At 37.2% G+C, this 22,133-nt stretch overlaps 1 protein-coding gene across 5 annotated transcripts in view; it reads right to left on the bottom strand.

Moving 5' to 3' along the window:
- The window catches only part of sobpa (sine oculis binding protein homolog (Drosophila) a), a 504,585-nt gene extending 483,951 nt beyond the window's left edge, over positions 1-20,634 (bottom strand). For 4 of the 5 annotated variants that reach the window (XM_051925141.1, XM_051925144.1, XM_051925142.1 and 1 more), the window contains exon 1: positions 20,341-20,634. In XM_051925141.1, the coding sequence (XP_051781101.1) occupies positions 20,341-20,436 (96 nt within the window). In that variant the 5' untranslated portion in view covers positions 20,437-20,634. Of the gene's footprint in view, positions 1-19,420; positions 19,877-20,340 lie in introns of those variants that run through there. The other variant, XM_051925143.1, reaches the window with a different exon arrangement.
- Positions 20,635-22,133: the final 1,499 nt, after the last annotated feature.

Genomic DNA, 22,133 nt, shown 5'->3' on the forward strand with positions numbered 1-22,133 from the left:
CTTGCATTTCCTAAACACTTTTCATTACACTGCTGTAGGCAAGATGCTAAATGCAGGGGGTTCCTGCAGGTCTGGCACTGATTACTTGAACCTTTTGACCCCCTGAAGGCTTGAAAATCATAACTGTGGGGTGTCCCTAAAAGTGAATTTGGAAAAATGACTGGACAGGGCTTGATGCTTGAGTGGCATCAGCTTGTCCAGTATTGATGAGGAGTTCAGCCTTTGACAAGCACCCTGAGAAGATTCGAAAAAGAGGGCAGAGACTTTCAGAGCAAAAATATACGTAACAGCCCCCCCCAACACATACACACACACACACACCCACCAGTACGTAGCAGACAGTGACAGAGATTGAGAATATCATTATAATTACCGATGGTACTCATATTGCAGGATAACACTGTTTACACTGGAAATGGTCCTGGTTTGTGGCACACTGGCATGGTGCATGGCATACAATTACCATAATCTGCATAATGAGATAGTCATTTGTTATAATACAGAGGAAAATGCAGAAAACAAAATTCTTTTCATGGCCAAAACAAATTAGCAGTTCAGGTTGGTCACAGCATAGACAATTCCACTTGCATTTCTCAACACACACTTCCATGCTAATAAAAGGACCTAGCAAAAAAAAGGTCAAGAGATGAATTGAAACCAAAATGCAGCAAAAGTAGATACTAGGAATATCAAGACATGGTAACCAAAATCAAAGCATTTCTCAAACTCATACTGCAGTTGTAATTAGAATGCGAAGAATTCCTAAGTCAATCACAAACACCAATGCTAAATGCTCTCAAATTTACTATCGGCAATTTCAGATGCCAACAGATCCATCATGCTGGTTTATAAAGTATCGTGTTGATGACGCAATACGATGCAACTTCTGGGACCATGTCCCCTAGCAACTGGGAGATGATAATGGGACCATTGAAATCATAGAGCTTATAAGCAAAACAAAATGCCATTGTAAAACCATAATAACAACATTTAATTCTATAGCACATTTTCATACAAAGGGTGTTGCTCAAAGTGCTTTACCACGCGTCAAAGAAGTAGTTACATGCAAAGGAAATTACATTTAGAAAAGAATAATACTGAATAAATAGTATACAAACGATAAAGAATGAAGGCACACTTACATAAGAGAGATATACAATTAAGAGATGTTTCTAAGTAACAGTCTGATGATAAGGTCAGAATGCCAGTGTGGACAGAAAAACAATAACAAAATATACTTTATTGCAGGCGTTACCTACAAAGAAAACACACATCCAGAAAACATCTCTGAAATCCAAAACCAACACAACCAAGATGAAAATGCTTAAGAACACGGTACGTTTTTAAAGTTGTCCAACTCGTAACACCATTGTACATGTGGCATGTACCTGGGTGGTGCTGGGCAGACATATAAAGTGGCATGGCTTTAGTTTTCAGATTGTCTGTCAGTGTATAATGTGATTCATCTACTTAAGACAGGCACATGCTAACCGATAGCATTCTCCATGAATCCTTGATTGGATATTTTGTGGTGCCTGAGTGAGATCTGAGTATTCAGCACTGATGGGACTTCCTGATTACCACAGGGTATTTTTCATGCAGGAATAGGCTTCCTGCTTAATGCCATTTATTTTCCTATCAACAGAAATAAATAAAAAAATGCTGATTCCCAGTTGAAGTCTTTGAGTTTGCCGGCCTCCCACATACAAAATAAAACATAGTACATATCATACAAAAAATGAAAATGACATTTTAATTATTAATTACAATTGCAATTTAATTACAGTTTTTTTCTGAAATCAGCACTGCTCTTTTTTGTTCGCTTCATCTTAAAATTGAAAGAATAATGAAATATTAATAATGAGATTGAAGGGTTTGTCCCTTTCCATTGGAATAAGTCGACAAACTGGTCAAGATTTGCATTTGTAAAATATAGCTTTAAAACATATGTATTTGTAACAGTTTTTAAACATTAAAAAATGGTGTCATTTTCACCTAGATAACACACTTTAGCTTGCCAAAGCTCTATAAAACAAAATTGTCAAAAAAGACTAAAACGTCAAGTACTAAAGTTTATTAAAAAATGCAGCCCGGGGTGGACTGCTCCCTCCAAATCCCTACCCCAGCTACGCCAGTGAGCAGTGCTAATCTCTACACCACAGCTCATTCATTCCCATTGTGAAAGTGTATTGATTTGCAGATCCTCGGGTGTATTCATTGTGTGTGTGTATTTGAGGCTTTTCAAGCATCATACAAAATTGATTTTGCTTTTCCTAGTCAATTCAATAAGGGGTTCATTGAAACAATTGCTGAAATTATTCAACATAAGCAGGAATGATCACAGGAGTTAATGAACAATATAAATGTACCCTACAATATCATTCCACCAATGTGAATAACTCATCATTACTTGTTTTATGCATAATGAATTTTTAGGACAGCTTAGCTATTAGTCAAACAAACAAGCATGACGGACTGAATGGTCTCCTCTCGTTTGTCAAATTTCTTATGTTCTTACTGTGCGTTCTACTAACTTTAGAGAGGAGGTTAACAAAAGAGCGCATGGTAAAATTCACAGATGGAGAAATGGGTAGGATGGATAGAACCCAGAATAGAAATACTCAAATATGGCCTCAAGATATATTTTTCTGCAGACAAAAAAAACTGCCAAGCTGTCATTTATCTTGCTTGTAAGAGTCAGAATGGACTAAAGAGATAATAAAACAACTCACCTTTGCACTTATTCTGTTAAATAAAGGCACTATGAACTGGAGGATGCCATCTCTGTCCTCAAACTCGTTGCATGGTGGCCAGGTTGAGGGAGAGATTTAACTCCAAACACTCAACATCTCCAACCTACTGGCAAAACTGTAGGAGACTATAAGTGGGCACCCCTGGCTTTCCCTTTGAATAAGCGAGTGGACAGTGTGGTATCAAAGTCTGTTGGTTACCATCTTCAATTTTCCCCACTGGCTTCTTAAGAGATTCTTAGAGTGGACATATGCAAAGGGAGTGGGGCGGGTTGATTTCTCCCACAAAACCTATTCCTACTTCACTATATGACCTCATTGTTCATATAGTTGCTTTTTTTATTAATTAAATATTTTCAGACTGCAATAGGCTCAATATTTCATAGCCAACTAGGCTATGAAGGCTTCCAAAGCTCCAAACTCATTCATAAGACATAATTACAACTGTCCCTGAGGCTTATTGTGTGGAAGTGGGTAAGGCAAGTGTGATGTGAGCTGTAGTAGCGACAGTCCTGCTCGTCGTGCGTCTAACTGCAAAGTGATGAATTGTAACACCTCAGAGCACACGTGCTGTTAATCATGTGTTTTAAGAATGTATTAGAAGCGTGTGCAGTTTGTTTTCCCTTTCTCCTACATGTTATTAATCTTTATTTTCTTGTTTCAAATATTTCATTTTTTTATCAGGCACTACTTTTCTGTGACGTTGCTGTGGCATGTCACTGTGCAATAAGACAGGCACCTGTACGAAGTCAGCACAACTGCACTCTTTAAAGACGACATCCAACCTTATGTATTTTTTTTTTCATTTTTGTTAAAAGATTTCTAGTGTTAAATTTTGTTTTCACTTTCTGACTTTGTTTCTCAGTTTATATTTTGTATCAGACCAAAGATCCTGCGGAGTTTACATGTAACAGAACCCAACTTGTTTTTTGACCACTCTTTTTCCAGGTCCTTTAAGTAAAGATTTGCTAACATCTAAAGTGTTCTAACAATAACTGACATATCTGATCAGACAATTCCATCTTTCCAACTCAAGCTCAACAGGTTGATCATTTCTGACAGTGATTCCCTATTGCACTTCAGTTGTAGGTTTTTGTGCGGAGTCTGTCAGGGACATTACAGCTCTTGACTTCTTCTCTTGGCCTCTGACAGCAGCTTGTCTTAGTGATTGTCATCTTTTTTGTGTTTATTTCATATTTTATGTAAAGACTTTTTCTCGGGGTGAATACAGCATGTCTCTGCTTTGTCTAATTGCCTGTTTCAATTATATATCTAGTTATGAAATGAAGAGCTGTCAGCTTCACTAGCCATCTCATCCATCCATCAGTCACTTTTTATTCTCTATAAAGCAAATAATAACATGCATCATATCAAGGCTCATTACAGAGCAATCCAAATAAAAGAGTATTAAATATATAAAGTGATCTTCATAATGACAAAGCAAAACCAGTAAATATAAATAAAAACATAAACAGATAGTAGGAGATAAGAAGCATGCCGACCATTTTTAATGATAGAATCCTAACACAGTTACAAAAGATAGTTATGAAAAAAACTACAGGACATTGTATAACATGGGCTGAGCAGTCACCGTAATCAGTCCAAGTGTACAGTACAGTGTGCCTTTCACATCCTAATGAAGAGGAGGAACAATTGAAACTCATAAAATGGAAAGGGAGCCATCAAAAAGCTGGACAGAATAGTGCTGCGTCAGCCTGAATTTGAACATCAGTGCCAATGGAGCTTCCCAAAAAGATCAGTGACATTTGTCAAGTGTTACATAAATGGGATTTGGAACAGTAAAAAGGAACGATTTACATATGTGGTGCGTGCATATTGGGATATTACGGCAGACATTTTTATAAGTCATCTGAAGAGTTAAATGTAATCACTTCAGCTAAGTCCAAACCCTTGTGCAATGCCCAGCCCTCAACAGGCAGTTTCAGTGGTCGCCATAATCACACACCGGTCAGTGAAGTAACTCCTCAGTTTGATATCAGGTTTGCCTAAGTAGCGAATACTCATGAAATTATCCAGTTGTCTAATTTTTTGTTTTCAGCAGATCAGACCTGAAATGTTTCTGAGTGATGGATTTCAGCCACAGGCACAAACAGAGATGGATTGAAAACTACTTCACCATTAAAATCTAAAATCTAAAACCTGTTTAACTCAATCCTGCAAAATGCTGATGATATCTGAACAGACATTCTATTAAAACTATTTACTGTTCATGTAATGAAACCATACAGTTTGACAGTACAGACCACTGCCATGCTTCTTTTGCTTTATAAACAAATCTTCAGTATGGAACACCACAATCCATACTATGTGAAAGAACTGCGGCTTGCATTAAAAACAGCAAGAACAATGAGTGGATGCTGTCATGTTGATACATTCTCCTCTAAATTTAATTTTTCTACATTGTTGTGTAGAACTATTTTGTTTTTCTGGATACACCATTTGAAAATGGATTTTCATCACTAATGCCTCCATTTATGCTCATTTTTCATAGCAGTGGCCTATCTGTCAGACAGACTGCAGTTCCTGAGACTCAAAGACTGTGTTTCTCATAAGGATGTGAGCAACACTGGAGCACCACAAGAAACAGCCCTGTCTCCTTTCACTTCACTCTGTACATCTCCGACTACAAATATAACACCAGGTCATGTCACTTATAGGAGTCAGGTGGAAAACTTTGTTTCTTGCTGCAAAGAGAACTGTCTGCATCTTAACATCAGCAAAACCAAGAAACTGGTTAATGACTTTTGCCACACCAAACAATCTCTATGTATAGTCACTATTCAAGAAGTGAATGCAGAGGTGGTCCATTCCTAAAAGTACTTGGGGTCAATGACAGGTTAGACAGTTCTCAGAACATAGATGAACTATATAAGAAAGGGCAGAGCAGGCTCTTTTTCCTTAGGAGACTGTATTCCTGTAACATGAAAAGTTTTATTATTCTCATCTTTTATACCTCTGTGATGGCCAGTGCAGTTTTCTGTGCTGTGGGGTGCTGGGCTGGTAACATCACAAGAGAGGCCTACTGAAACAAACTAAATAAAAGGTCAAGCTCAGTTATAGGATGAACTCTGGACCCCCTAGAGGTCATAGCGTAGGAAAGAATTAAAACAAAACTGAGTGACATTATGAACAAAGCTGCACATCCTCTCTCTGACGCACTGAGTTCTTTAAGCCAACGAATCATTCAGCAGAAGTGTGTCAAGAAACGCTACTGGGTGCTCCTTTATACCAACAGGAACACATCTGCATAATGCCTCATTGGGATTATGACAGCCAAGTCAAATGTTTTAATTCATTTAAATTTTCATACTTTATAGTTGTTCTAGTGTGTGTTCAGGCCAAAGTGTGTGTATACATCTATTTATGTATTTATTTATTTACTTATTTATCTACCTATTTATTATTTATTTATTTAAAGAGCTTCTGTAAAAAGCCAAATTTCCCCTTTGGGACAAATAAATAAATAAATCTGTTTATCAATTTTGCTTGTAGATAAACACATGTTGCTATCTCTTTGATTGACATTGTAACTACGTGACACCGGCAAACAACTTCTGTATAAGAAGGTGGCGCAGTAATGGTGCCATCCCAGCTTTTGGATAAATTGTAAAACTCCCCAGGACTAAAGCATAGAGGCTGAGATTTTTTACATCTTGCAACAAAATGTTCACTCTGTCCTACTTACATTACAGAAAGTAAGCAACTCAAATATGAATTGAGATATTGAACGAAGTGTGTGTTATATAGTCCTGAACATTTGATTCCATTCCCAGTCATTCCTGGGTGGTCGCATGGTGTCCTGTGTCTTTAATGTGCTGCAGACAGCAGACATGAAGCCCCTCATAATAGCTGAAAATACAATACATCTAAATACTACTGTTATCACAGGCACAGAAATCCATCATATACAAAATTGTTATATTTAGAGACAGAGAACTGGTGTCATACAATAAAGACGTGTGTTTTTTATGTTGCCCTCACATTTTATACACTTGAAAAGCACACATATGCTTTTCTGTTTATTAAATGTGCAAGCAAAGCATTATGGTAGAACTTTATTTGCTTCCATAAGGAAGGACTCTACATACTTGACAATAGAATGCATAGAAAAAAAATGCTTTTACATTTTAAAAAGTATGTTGCCAGTGAATTGAAAGAGAAGACTGTTTTAGAGGCTAACATTAGAGCTGCTATAATTTTGACAGCACAGTATGTTGTGACGCTGTGTCCTATTAATGTCAGATAGTTGCAGAAAATAATGATTGATAAACTAATTGAAACTAAAGTACACACATAATATATAGAATATATATTAATCACACAAAATATAGAGTAATCTTCCTGGGTATTTTTGTCATTTTATACCAAACCCGGTGTATATATTTATGTTTTGGAGCAATCAGTTCATCTAAAACATTAGAACGATTTTGACAAGCCCAACAAATTTCACCAATCTTATTTGCCTAATGTTTCCACTATAACACTGAGTCAGTGTCATAGCTCAGCTATGCGTCCTTCCCTGGCTGAGAGTCAAATTCATGTTTTATGTCATTTTTGTTCATTTTTGGTTCTTTTTTATGCATTAAGTTTATTGGTGTTTATTCTGCATTGCTTGTGTTTAAGTTTCAATGTCTCAACTATGTTCTATGTGTTTTCTGGGTGGTCTCCCAGGGCAGGGTCACCTGCCAATCACCACCAGGAACTGCCTTCCACCCTATAAATTAGAAGGTCTCCCATACTTCCTAGGGGTTCATTTTGAATGTGCAGACAGAGATTTAATGTGTTTCATGTGTTTTTATGTGCTTATGCTTCTTGATATCACAGTATTTTTGACCTCTGTGCTCTGCAATGGAATTTCTGTATTGGGACTGTGTTCGCCTTGGGTTGTCTTGAGTTTTCAGGCAACTACCATAACTTTTACCATTGTGCTCTATGGAGCTTAACTTTGTGACAGAGCAATTTTTGTTAACAATGCAATCTTTAAATTTTTATGAAGTTTCTGTGTTTGCCCTTTTATCTAGCTGGGGTTTGGTGGTATATCCTCCTCCTCTACTGGGCATTATTGGAATTGCTTTTGCAACTTTTTTGGACTTGCGTGCTTTGAGACTCTGGGTTCATAACACATTTTGAAAGTCCCCAATGTAATGCTCTCTGCCACACCTCTTGGTGATTTATTCCATTCGTCTATGGTTCTCTGTGTGAAGAAAAACATTGTAACATTTGTGTGTAATTTACCCTTAATAATTCTCCATGCATACAAGCATGAAAACACATGATATTTAATATGGAATCCAGTTAAATTTAGCCTGTACATTTCTCTTAAAGGTGGTCAGATTGCTGTCAATCTGTATATCAGCACCCTTTCTCAAACTTTTTCTCTAGGTATCTCATATTTGGCATAAGACAAAGAGAAAATGATATTGTATTATGTAGCCTATAATTTTATGAACCTGCTTTTTTCCAGGACAGGGTAACAAGATCCAAAGACTATTGTGGAAGTGTTAAGCTGAAGTTAAGATCTATCCCTCCCAATACAGTACATTTACACACACTTATTCTTATCAAGACTGTGATGATTTTGGAATTCAGATGTATGGCTGGCTGGCTTTGTCACGTTGCATAAAGCTACATTGTTATGAAGGATGAGGATACTGAAACAGAGACAAGGTAGAGCTGATAAACAAATGTGCGTGCTAAAAAAAATTAAGAACACTAAAATCAAGTAAACAGCTACAACCTGAACTGCTCTTCAGTGGCCATTACTGAAAAGGAAGGATTGGCCACTAACAGGCATTACTCTTGAGAAGGTGGACATTCTGAAAGGTAATGGGCATTTGAATATGAACTAACTCATCAAACTACTGATCAACACATTAATATCAACCACTGAATGTCATGCATAACGTACATTTAACATAATTTACGCCATTTTCAGGATAAGAGGAGCTACACATTTTGCGAAGGCACTGCTGAATATAGAGAGAGAAGCAGATTTGACAAGATAACAGCCATCAGCCTCCCAATCCCAGTAAATCACGTTCCAAAAAGAAGAGAGAAAAAGAAGGCCCTATGACTCCTTATACGTTTATATGCTTGTCTCTCCCTTTTATATTCTTTTGGTATCCACAAATATTTAACTACTCTGGTTGCATGTGTGTAAAACTTTGCTAGAACTGTAATACTAAATTAATTCAAATTTAATAAGACTATAGTAAAAGGTTATGATCTGTGTCGGTTATTACTCCATCTTGGGTTCTGTGAGAGGTGCACTACATTGTACACATGTGCTGTATCAGGTTTGAGAGGTGTAACTGTGCATGGGCTTACAGGTGAGGCCCTCTTGGTTTCTCAGATCATTCTATCCCAGGTAAGTGGGCCAGCAGCTATTAGGGGAGACAAACAGAAAAATCTACTGCTGAGACTCATGACTAACACACAACATAAACTGCACATTTCGAAACACTACAAAGCATATTTAGTTTCAGACATGAACTTCTTGGAGATGTGGACTTCAAAAATTTTGAAAGATACCAAGCCAGGAATTGAATGCAATTCTAGAGAGCTGTGATACAGCAAGTGTGATACAGCACTACTACAGCACCACTGTGTTGCCCTGTATAACTGCATAATGATGTAATAATAAATAACAATATTATGTCTAAAAAATCAGTAAAGAGAACAGTAAGCTGATTACATAAAGCCACAATTTTTGTTAATGTTTGCTGAACTTAGTTGCAAGATACCTGTGTGTGGGGACATGGAGTCGACACTGGTTCCCAAGAGAACTGATTGGTGTAAACGCTTTCCTTGAAAAACTGAATCACCCGGAATGATCTGCTTTATTTAACGGGTATGTAATAAATATGACAACAATTTAAGCATTAAGTTTGCAAAAAGAAAATAATTGTGTCTAGTGTTTTGTGGTCAATTCAAATCAAAGAACTGATTAAAGCATGTGTCATGATCAAACCCACCAAAATAAAATAATTATATGCTTTACACGTTGTTTTTACGCATGATTTGAGAGTCAAAATATTAGACATAATGTGTTTGTAGCTGTTGAATTCCTGCATTATGAGGTTCAGTGTTTGTGTCAGGCGATGAACGCTACCATCTATGATCCTGGCTTATGCTGGTGGCCTGCTTACGAACTCGCATTTGACTTAAACAGTTTACAGCGGCCTCTTGCATATATCTGGCTATCCTAGGAATTTAACAGTAAATTGTCAGGTAGACGATCTGCACAAAGAAAAAGGCATTGACCAATATCCTGAGAAAGGTGAATGAGGAATTTCACATATCAAGACTGAATATACTGTAATTCCTGATTATCAGCTATCTCAGCATATTTATTAAAAAAAATCTTTCTTTTTTTAATTAAATGATTAGAACTGCTGAGCTAAGCCTACAAATTCTCACAAAGGCTTTATGTTAATGCAGTAGACGCAGATGATGATTTATGTTTGTCTGTGACTAGCTCGCAAATTTTCACAGGTATGGATCACTATGTGCAAAGTTAGCTATTTGAAAAATAATTTGAAATGAAACTAGCTTCTAACTGAACCAAGGGGACACATGTTAAGATCGGTTTCCACCAGACAGGGATGAACTCCATCAATTTCATGGTTGCTTTAATGTTCGTAAATGGAAGTATCTTCCACCATGAACAAGCACACTGAAGTGCTTTTGCTGATGCTGGGAGATGTTTTAAGTTACTAAAATGTGTGGATCAGGGAAGCAACAGTGAAAAGGACAGTAGTCATCTGGTTGGAACCAGGCTTTATCCAAGCTTTCGAAAAGGTATAAGATACAGATTCTCTCTGATTCAAATTTAACTGCTATTTGTCTCATCTTATTTATATCTTAAATGTAACTTTGCTATTTTAGTGGATTGTGTGAAGAATACTTATTTAAATAATAGAAACACAACCAATGTAGCATTTCACCATGCAACTGTAAAAAAGACTGTAACGTCACTGCTTTCTGATCTTTTGCCTAACTTCCAGGAACTTCATACAGCATTACCTGGAACTGGCATGTATGAACACTGCTCACCTGGGAAATTAGCATAACAAAGATAATTAATGTGAAAGAGCGAATTCTGTTGAATTTCTGGTATGGTTAACATCATAATGCCATGGGTCCTCCGTGTGAAAGAGGCTAGTTTCACCCAGGCAATAAATATACAGATAATTAATTCTCCTCACATTTGCCAGGCTTGTTATCTTCATCAAGGAAGTTTTCTAACATTGGCTAAACATAAATGTAAGAAACCGGGAAAGAGTAGGTGGGTACTTAGCAAGGCTTCATATGTAAATCTGAACTCAGCTGCAGAGATCCATTAAAATGACATACTGCACACTGTATTTTATTTAGAATTCTTAGACATGGAGATTGACATTATACCACACACCACATTAGGAGCTGTTGCCAAATGATTTTGGTTGTTTTAAGAAACATTTAGCACTGTGTGTATTGTTAATTTCATCAATTGGTTTGAAGTTAGTTGAATTAGAATCTATTAAACTGAATAGCACACAGATACTTTTCAAGCAGTATCAACAACATTTTAAAGCTCTAAAACTGGGTATAAATACTGACGTTATTTCTTCACCATACAGTAAATTAGAAGTCTACAGAAGTGTTATTTATTCAACATCCACTCACATACAAATAATTTTATTTACTTGTTCAGGTATTTCACTCACGTATGAGTCAGACATGTTAATGAAACATATTTCAGTGTTTTCATGAGTTTAATTAGTCACACAGAGTATTAGTGGTAATTGCAAGATTAACCAAGAAGAAAAATTATTAAATACAATATGTGAAACAAGAGCCTCACCAGCCCTCTGATGAGCGGGAAGTCAAAATGCAGTCTCTCCAAGCAATGAGTATGGTCAGAAATTCCACCAAACACCTTGAAGTACTAACATTAAACATTCCCAAAGACTACCAAACCCTTTACCCTTTGATAAATAGTTGACACACCAAATCATAACAGCACATGAAGACACATTCATCTCCAACACATAGACAAAAGCAGCAAAATTAAACCTGACTTGTAATAATAGAATAAATGTTTTTGTGGACCTTATTTGTAAATGCCATTCTGCTAGTCTTGCCAACATGTCCAGTTTCAACAATACCCTGTTAGCTGAAAAAATGGAGTATCTGGAAACTGAAATGACCATTGATGAAAGAAATGATGTAGTATCTGCAAGTTGAAATGACCAAGGGTGACAATCGCCCTGCTCGTTGTAACAATCGCATTTGAGTATCCGTGCGCCAAAATGACCATTGACAAAAGAAACAATTGAGTATCTGCAAGTTGAAATGACTCCTGCTCATTTTAATAATTGCATTCGAGTATCCATGCGCCAAAATGACCAAGGAGAAGGGGGCAATGAAGCAATCAGGTCTCATACAGAAATCAAGAATGAGAAATACCATACTGCTTTAAAGAAGCTGGTGTCTGCATGCTGTATTATTAAAAGTATGATCAGCTCTCTGTTAAGGAGCTAAGTCATCCAGGGGCACCCTGCTAGTGATTGTGGTGAACTTCAGGCCCTTAGAAAATGGTGAGAGCAGCAAACTTTTATGCTATAAAACATAGTCAAAGTAATCACGCAAAGGTCAGAACCAGAAAATCAAAATACGCTGTCATCAAAACCAAAAACAGTTGTGGCTAAAGCAACTTTTGTAAGCAACTTTCAAGAAAGTTGTCCTCAATCTGAGATACTTAGCAATGCTTCAGGCCGACATTTAACCGGTGGCATTGGTGACATCACAGGTCCTGACCTACCAGAAACCGCATAGCAAATGCTCCACAAAATGGTACGACCCATACTAAACAATGACACAGATATAATTTAAGTACTTTGAATACATTTTTAAATATTTAAATCCTAAATACTTCAAAACATAAAGTGGGCATGAAAAAGATAAGAAAAACAAAACAGAAACGGCAGAAGATTTTTAATCAAATCTACCTCATAACCCAAAAAATGGCAGGAGGAGCTGTGGAGAAGTTTTGTTTGCTTCCAAAGAGGAAGAAAAATAAACAGACACGGTCTACCGAGAATGATTACTGCACACCAAAAGAGAAGGAAAAAGATAAGAGATGTGTGCTTGCTCAATTTAATTAACACATTTGTTCTAGGACTTTTAAATTGTGGCACATAGGAAGACAGGAGATGAGCTGTGATGACTACTAGAAAGACCAAGGTATGATTTCATTATCATCCTTTTCTTTTTTTATTATGAAATCCCTTGTTTACTATGAGTGTTACTCACAACACAGAGAGAGCATACACACACACACACACACATACAAGCAGAAATGTTTCTTAGAAGTATATGTAATTAAAACAAAAAATTTGTCAACTTGTCCACTTTCCTCTGGTGGCACAACCTTTTTATACAAACTCAAAAGTTCTAAAGCAGCTGATAAAAGTTCAGATATATTATTCTTAGAAAATAAGAAATATCATTCTGCATGTTTTCTTCAATATTTCTATAGCAAAATTCAAAAAGCATTAAAAAAGAAAATCTCCTTCTTGAAACTGCCAGCAGTCAGCACACACAACCTACTACAGGCCGCAAGACTTTGAATCTCTTTTTTAAATTTTCAATGGTTGAGTGAGATCATATAGTAAAATTAGAGAATGTTTGAAGAAGCCCAGAAATGGCCAGATTGTTAAAACTCACGTCCACCTCTTACAAGACAAGCTTTCTTAGCTAAACTGCCAGATACAATCTAGTGGACTACAAAAATAAAAAATACTAAATATTGTTTTTTTGCTCTATCCAGAGATTTGTTAGCATAGTGGCTGATACTAAGAATCCTAATTGCAAATCATTTTCCTTTCTGAAAATAAAAAAACAGCAATTCTTTTGAGAAAACCAAAGTCAACACTAGCATAGGAAAATATACTTTAGATGTTTTGCTTTTTCACACTTCTAAATGTTCTTTGATTTTTTTTCCTAATATTGTATTCTGCGTCTTCTGAATTTCAAGATTTTTCTTTCTCCTTTTCTTTTCAAATTCAAAATGATTCTTTTGTCTGTTACTCTTTGATTTGTAAATATGAGTACAGTCTTGTTTCTCTTCTGTTATAGCACCATTGATAGCACCCTTACAGTTTAGCTTATTCAGGGTGCCACACACAGTGTTCAAAATCATGTCATCGACATGCTGTATCTTAAGCACAGAAATATAAACATGACAACAATAAAATAAATGTACAAACAAGGCTTTACAAAATTTACGAGCCAATCTATAATATTTAGCAGAACCCCATGCATGGTTTAAACCTTCCTCAAACTGAGCTAAACTTCACAGGCCTCACAGCTCCAATGTGTTGGTGTCAAATCCCAGCCCAGTCACTAGCTGTGTGGAGTCACGCAGATAAATGAACTTGTGATACCTTCACCAAATTGTGGTCCTACTTTCAGCATGAATCAACTAGAACTCAGGATTTGTCAGACCAGGAGTTATTTTTTCAGTCCCCCAATGTCTAGTATTTTTGCCTTTTAGCCCACCGTAAACACATTGTCTAATGTAGTAATCATCAAAGATGAAATAGGATGTGTCATCATCTGCTCTAGCCTTGTAACAAGGGACAATGGGTGTGTGTTCTGTTTTCGGATGTTGACATGGCCCAAAAAATGTTCCCCAATGAATTTAAATGGTAGAATCTTACAGTCCTGCCAAAGAAGAAGGCCTAACCTGGAGGAACCAAAGATAGTGAGATTGTTCTACCTACAGTTTGCCAAGTGAAAAATTCCAATCTGACATTTTTCTGAGTCACTTCAATTTCACCTTTTACCTGTTTGAAACCAACTAAACTATTAGACAATAAAACATAATTATGTTTTTCATGTCACTCTAAAAATAAAAAAATACATCTGTATATTTTGTTTGGATTTAGTGGAGTTCATAAAATTTGATCATCATTCTTATTAGGCAATTGGCTTGAGTCCCCTGCAACCCTGAATTATATTAAGCAAGACTGAGGATGTTATTATGTTATGTTATGACATTTTTATTAGGTTCTCAGGGCTTTGAAGGCCTTGCTGATTCTTCTTTTGACACTACAGGACTGAATTAAAAGCAGGAAAACAAATTAAGAAAACAAATTATTAATTCAGTCCTCAGAATCCAAATAAGCTTGGTCACCCTGGATATGTTCTAAGGGACAATATGCAATATAAAGAAATTTCAGAAGACCTACTTTGTAAATAAAGATTAATTATATTTTTGAATTTGTCCCAGTCCTGGAGTCTAGCATGCAGGTTTGAGGATGGTTAGATATTTAGAAAGCTTTCTTTGTTCACTTATGTACTGTACATGACATTTGTCGTTGTAAAGTGCCCTTTGAATGAACATGGGATGCATTTCTTTTTTTAAAATGATAAACCTCATGCAGCAGCTTACTTGGTGTACACAGATAAGCGTGTCCAGCATTTATTATAGACTACAGTTATTGTTTTGTCAGGAATCTGGCAAATAAGGAGCGTCACACCCAAAAACGTGACACAGGAGACTGAGTTATAGTGGAAAAGAACTGCTGATGGTGCCAGAGGGACCATTTTGTGAAGAGGATAAAGAATAAAACTTTTCACTTGAAGAAGAGAACGCTAGTGGGTTCTCCTCTGTCAGGGTGGAACAGCAAGAGCAGATTTGTTATCATGCTGACAGCATAACAGAAGCCAAGCACTCAGACAACAGTCTTTAAACCATCTCACAAGTGTGTGTGTTAGTATGTGTATCATGTGTATTAATAATAGCCACAAAAGCCTTCTGACATATGGAGCAATTGTGCAGGCCATTCCAAATGGGAGGAAAAAAAAGTCATGCTTTGTGCCTAAAACTTAATACAGAGGGGCTGCTCAAAATAACGATGGCCTTTCTATTACCCTTTGAGAAAGAATAAATAAAAATCACTACAGCAATCACTTTCTTTCTGCTAGCAGAGAGGGGCAATCCGATCCTATGCAGGCTGAAATCTGAGGAGGTCACTGTACACCATGATAAAATTCCCTAACCCTGAGCCAAGTTTCCCTGAGGGGCCCTCCTCCTACTCCCAACACTTTCCAAGCTGACTTTTCCATTCCCCCATCACCCTCCCCTGCATCTCTTTCATTTCCCCTACCTTAAAGCCTTGATATCTGATCTGCCACAAGTGCTCAGATTTCAGTTTTTACAGCTTAGGCTGCCTATTGCTGTACACATTCCTTTCTTTCTCTCTGCTTACCCTGATTACTTACCACGGCTTATTTTACACTGGTCCAGATGAAAGCAGTTCAGATGAAGGAAACACAGCCAGACTGTTTAGCTTTTCTAGATGCGATCCTCACAAGGGCATACTGTGTTCTTCTCTTTCCCCCTTATGAAATTAAAATTGCTTTTTAATAAGATGCTTCATCTCTCTCTCAATACGGATTTCTTATAGTTTTGCAGGCTTCTTAAAATCACTTTTGTCTACTCCTCAGTGATAGAGATGAATCCCTTACCTTGTATGGGATGAAATGAGAAAGAGACACCCTTAACTAATTACCCTGTATCATCTGTTTTGTGACCACAGATACTGTGTAAATGCCTGTTTGGTTCTGAAGGTTTAAAGGTCAGATGGGATGGCTCCTTCACCACTAACTAAAAAGCAATCTTATTGCAAAAAACTACTACATGTCTACTGCAGAGAGGAATGGACTGCTGAGGTGAGCGACTTCAACATGGCCTCCCCAGGTACCTTTGTAGGGTGTGGCCATTTAGCAGATACTGAATTAAAGCTTGGGCACAGCACACACGCTGTACTATTGGGCACCTTTCAGAACTGCCATCATTGTTTGAAATTTATTTGTTGAATGAAAACTTCAACAGTTTTGTGGAATTAACTTAAAAATAGGTGTCTAGGTGGGTATAACGAGTGTATGTGTTCATCCATCCACCCATTTTTAAGTTCCAGCTTATTCACAGATATATAAGGGAATAAGAGCAGATAGCAAGCAACAGTTCTGCATTGATTGCCAGACACACTCATTTGTAATAGATAGATAGATAGATAGATAGATAGATAGATAGATAGATAGATAGATAGATAGATAGATAGATAGATAGATAGATAGATAGATAGATAGATAGATAGATAGATAGATAGATAGATAGATAGATAGATGGATGGTGTGTAGAAAGCACATATATATGTACACAGACATACATACACATGAATGCATGTAACTAAATACAGTATATAAATGCCATATGCTGTACAGTATATACATAATGCACACACAAACATGTGTTCTCGCTTCTCCTCCTATATCTTTTTGAAAATTTCTTTCACTATCCATCATATTGCATATGTTTAAAAGTCATATGTATACATACATACATACATACATTGTCTAACTCACTTAATCCAATTCAGGATCTCAAGAACCTATCCTGACAGCACTGGTTGTAAGGCTGGAAGCAGTTCTGAATAAGATGTCACAAGATACATTTACACACACACACACACACACCCTACATGGGGCCAATGAGGAATCGCTGATTTGCCTATCCAGTGTACCAGGAGAGAAATTCCCTTGTACACAGGGAGAACATGCAAACACCACATGAGCAATGGGTGGCTGCAGAATTCAAAATCACCACACCGGAACGGTGAAGTAGCACTACAGAATCACTCTAAATCACTCTAAATGATTTGCCTCAACTTAAGATTTGTGGGTTCAAGAAGATAAAAAGAATTATATTGGTTCAGATTGAAAATTTTAAGTGTGAATCATTACCTTAATTATTTTAAGTTGAATGGAGGTTACACTTTTTTCAGTGTTGCACTATGTCACATCACATTTGTGATAAACTTTCAAATGGAATATTATATCATAAGATCTTACATTCAAATATGTCAACAGTTAACTGTGTAGTTTTCACCAGTAAATTGTCATTTTTACTTTTGTACAACTATTAATAAATAAATAGTAACAGTACTGAAAACACCAAAATATGTACCAAGCAAAAATAAATCTTCTCAAAAAGGTCTCATTGAAAAATATGTTAAAGTTAAATAAAATGATACAGCTAATACAATTATTGCAATAAAAAATTAAGGATTAGATGGACACTGATATAAGAAAATTTGTCCAGCAAATCCTGATTCAAAATAGCCCATCACTCAAGCATATAAATATATGTGTTATATATATTATATAACAAACCTCCAAATAATATATCTAAATTAAACATTTTGTAACCTATGCAGATCCATGGGGTTAACTTTGCTCTTCTTGGTGAATGGCACACTGACCTTTTTTGTCTACTAATGAGATCGTGGATTTAGTTGCATGAATTCCGTGCCTTACTTTTATTTTACTTTCTTTCTTTTCCTTCGTCATTCTAACCACACAATTTCCATACTAAATTTCACATACTAAAGCACAAAGTTTGAAAGGCTAAATAATTCCGGATTTAGGACTACTTACCTTTATGCTCATGATCTAATAACCTTGATCGTATCCTCGGAGCCCGCTCTACAATTCCTCCACCTCTTTCTCTCCCCTTAAATTGTCCTACCTAACCAAACCATACCGCTACCTGACGTCTAGATGGTATTGTATATCGATGTTTGCAGCTAATGAGTTTAATATAGGGATAAATCCTTGATTATCGTATATGAGTGTCAGTCTTAGTGCCAGGATCAAACGAACAGTCACGAAAGATGACAAGACAAAGATGCTATACTCTTACAGCGCATCCCTAGAGGTGACAAGCGCATCACAGGCAGACTGTGATTTCAATTACTTCTGAGCTTTTTACTTACGGAAAAAAAAAAGAAATAATGTTGAAGGTGCTATAGCTATCACTTTAGTATGAGGTTGTGCAATTTTCCCCTTTCACACAATGTTGTTTTTGTTTCTTCTCGGTAGTTCAGACAAACATCTGTTATAGAAGCACAACTATCTCCCAAACCGCTGAGCGCGCCTGCAGCCAAAGCAAACAAAACAAACCCCGTGGATCCTGCACAGGCAGTCTTTATATCCAAGCCGTATAACATTTCACATGTTTTGATTAAAATTAGTTAATTTGTAACTCTAGACTTTGCGAATACTAGAAGCTGCAATACATATACTTTACACAAAAGAACACATTTTTCCGACCGGGAAAGAGTTCAGAGAAGTGTAAACCAGACCACTATCAAATCATTTTCTGTATTTTTTTAAAGTGAAGCAGCTAAACTAATTGTCCCTCAAGTACATCAAGTATCCTGGATAAGGAAAGAAAAGAAAAGAAAAAAAAAATCAGACGCCCAAGCATAACGCGATAGACACACATGGTACCCCTAATATTTCCAGACATAGCAAAAACGAGGTTGAATGCACAACATGCCCATTGCCCGTACATGAGGTTATAATACCGGGCACAAGCTAAAGTATAGCATCACAGCTGACGAAATACACAAGACCTATCCATACAGCCAGCACAGCGCCCTGACAGGTTATGTCAAAAGTCTACCGAACTGATTCATGTTATAATATCAATATATTTGTTATTATAAAGGTCTGTGTATACAAAAATACACAAACCTGTACTTGAAGAGACAAAAGGAGATAATTAATCACCTCGTCTCTCAGACAAGTCTTACCTAGACACGTAACATAGGAATCGGAGGTGAAGATAACGTAACCAGACAGCCGGAGTGACCGGGAGCGCCGGGCTGCGTACTTTCTGATCCCGTTCAGGCAGAATACCCGCTCATATGCCGTCCCGTGCAGCTTGATGTGCACCTCCTTCGCGGGACCACATCTGGACTGTCGGCACGCACAGCTGGGCTTCCGCGCAGCTCCTCCGCCGGGCTCGCAGCCCGTGTCACTTAGGTTACAGGCAAAAACACAGGAATGCTGCTGGATCCTCAACGCGGAGATTTTTTTTTGACAGTTACAGTTAATTACTGACTTAGACTGCTGAATAACTTGCAAACTCAAAATGCAATCTCTTTCGCGGTATAGGCGCAATTTTAGATATTCTGTTCTGGACTGCTTTAATACAGCTCTTTTAATGGCATGTGAACATGCGTTTTAAACTTGAGTGGACTTTTTGCTAGTGGTTATATCTGAAAAAATATAAAATGTCTTTTTTTATATAGATACTGAAAACAGCTGGTGTAATATGTAACGGAAGATGCCATAACGGTATATATGCATAACTATGTATATACTGTATATGCATAGCTATATATATATATATATATATATATATATATATATATATATATATATATATATATATATATATATACGTAGTGAGACACACACACGCGCGCGCGCACCCACACACACACACGCACACACAAACGCAAGCACACAAAGCAATCAAAGTTCGCCAGTTATCGGAATCGCACGCTATGAATCCGTCTCTGTCTTCAGCCCAGGAGGCGGAGCCGAGGCGATCTCAGTGCATCCACAAAAATGACAAGGCAGCTCTTTTCAATTGTTTTTCTCCGATTTAACGCGCGAGCTGGAATTAGACGTTTGACAAAGCCAGAGCGTAAAGACGCGGACCTACCTTCATCTCTTCGTTTATCTCTCTTTTCACTGGATGGGCTGGCTTTCTGCTCCTTTTATTTTCAGGAGGTCTACCTTCTTTTTCCATCTCTGCCATTTTTTTCTATTATTTCTGTCAATATTTGCGCAAGAGGCTGCCCTAACGGGCGGGAGCGAGGGCTATTCTATATGTGGAGAAGGCTGGCTGTCATTCGCGAGAGCCTGGGTGAAGCTGATGTTGCCAGTGAGGGTTTCTGATGCCCAATAGAGTCAGCCATCTTCTGTCTCTCTTTTTTCTGTCTGTATGTGAGTTACTGTGAGCTTCTTCTGTGTAGCAGCTGAGGGGTTTAGAACAAACCCAGACAGAGGGGAGGGGCTTCTCTTGTGCTGAAACCCAATATGAAGCGCTGATACCAGGAAGGCTATTTCCTCCCAATTCACCTCAGATAAATTTTCATTTTGACACCGTGCTTGGTGGAAATTGCTGCATACTGTGTATGAATGAAGATAATCCCCCAATCCAATTAACTCCGTTTGCCTGTCTTACGTCTGGACGGTGCCACACCATACCCCGAAGTGCATTAGTGGTGCCCAGTTGTCTCCGTGATGCCACAGCAGCCGGTCTAAAATGGCTATATAACAAAGTCGACGAGGTAAAACGGTTATTCTTGTCTCTTCGAAAACGGCTTCAGGTCCTGGCTGAAGTGCTTCTCTTGCCTGTGAACAGATTAAAGTCTCTGATTAAATAAAAGTAATTCTTAACCATTTGATTTATTTATTTTTTTCAGAATATGACAATACTGGCATGGTCATCGTTTAAGACTGGGATATTTTCTTTTTATAATTTTCTTTTTATAATATTTTCTTTTTTTAATTTTACAATGGACATAAACAAGAGAGCTTTCTCATAAAAATTAAAAGTTTAAACAATACAACTGTGCGCATGAAAATGTTCATTGAATTTAATCATTAAGCAACATAAGATGAGCCAAAGAAAAGATGAATCAAGCAATTCTGGGCCATCTTATCATATTTACTTTCATGCAAGATCTGGTAGATCACTCACACATTCGACATACTGCATGTAAGTCCCCGCCTGGTCACCTGTGTCTGCTTTCTTTGTCCCTAATAGTCTGGTCTTTCCTCCCACATCTCAAAGATGTGTGTGCATTAAGTTAAGCTTGAGCCATGTGGGGGTGTGGGGGGTGTGAGTGGGTCCTGTGGTGGACAGTCACTGTATCCCAGGGTCGCCAGCCTCCTGGGGCCCATAAACATTAATTAAGGGGTACAGAAAATGGATGGATAGAATTAGCCAAATAAGGGAGATTTTTACCAACTGTTGACTTCTATTTGATTAATTGAAAAATGGCTAATGCAATCATTCATTCAAAACTGCAGCCTGAGGATGATTATGGAACCAACCCTGGATGGGACACCATGCACACACATAGAATATATGAAACTTTATTTTTCAGACTTTAAAATGCTACTACAATGAAGTAAATGAATTCACATGTGCAGACAAAGGAAAACAAGATCAGGACAGTGCACTGAAGCATCAGGTGTAACAGTTAAAATCAACTCACAAATTAAGTGTTTTTACGAAAACTTGATTATAAATAGGGAGAGACATTTTTACATTTTAAAGATTTTATATGTACGCTTTAAGATGAGAAGAGGACAAGGACTGCTAACCATATAAAGAGTTGCACGTTGAAACAGTGGAAATATTTCAAGTGACGTTCATTTGAAATGCATGTTTTTTTTTTCCTTTTTTAAATATTATTGAACAGGGAAATTATCATAAATAAACAT

Source organism: Erpetoichthys calabaricus, chromosome 3 (assembly GCF_900747795.2).
Source record: "Erpetoichthys calabaricus chromosome 3, fErpCal1.3, whole genome shotgun sequence".
Lineage (NCBI taxonomy): Eukaryota > Metazoa > Chordata > Cladistia > Polypteriformes > Polypteridae > Erpetoichthys > Erpetoichthys calabaricus.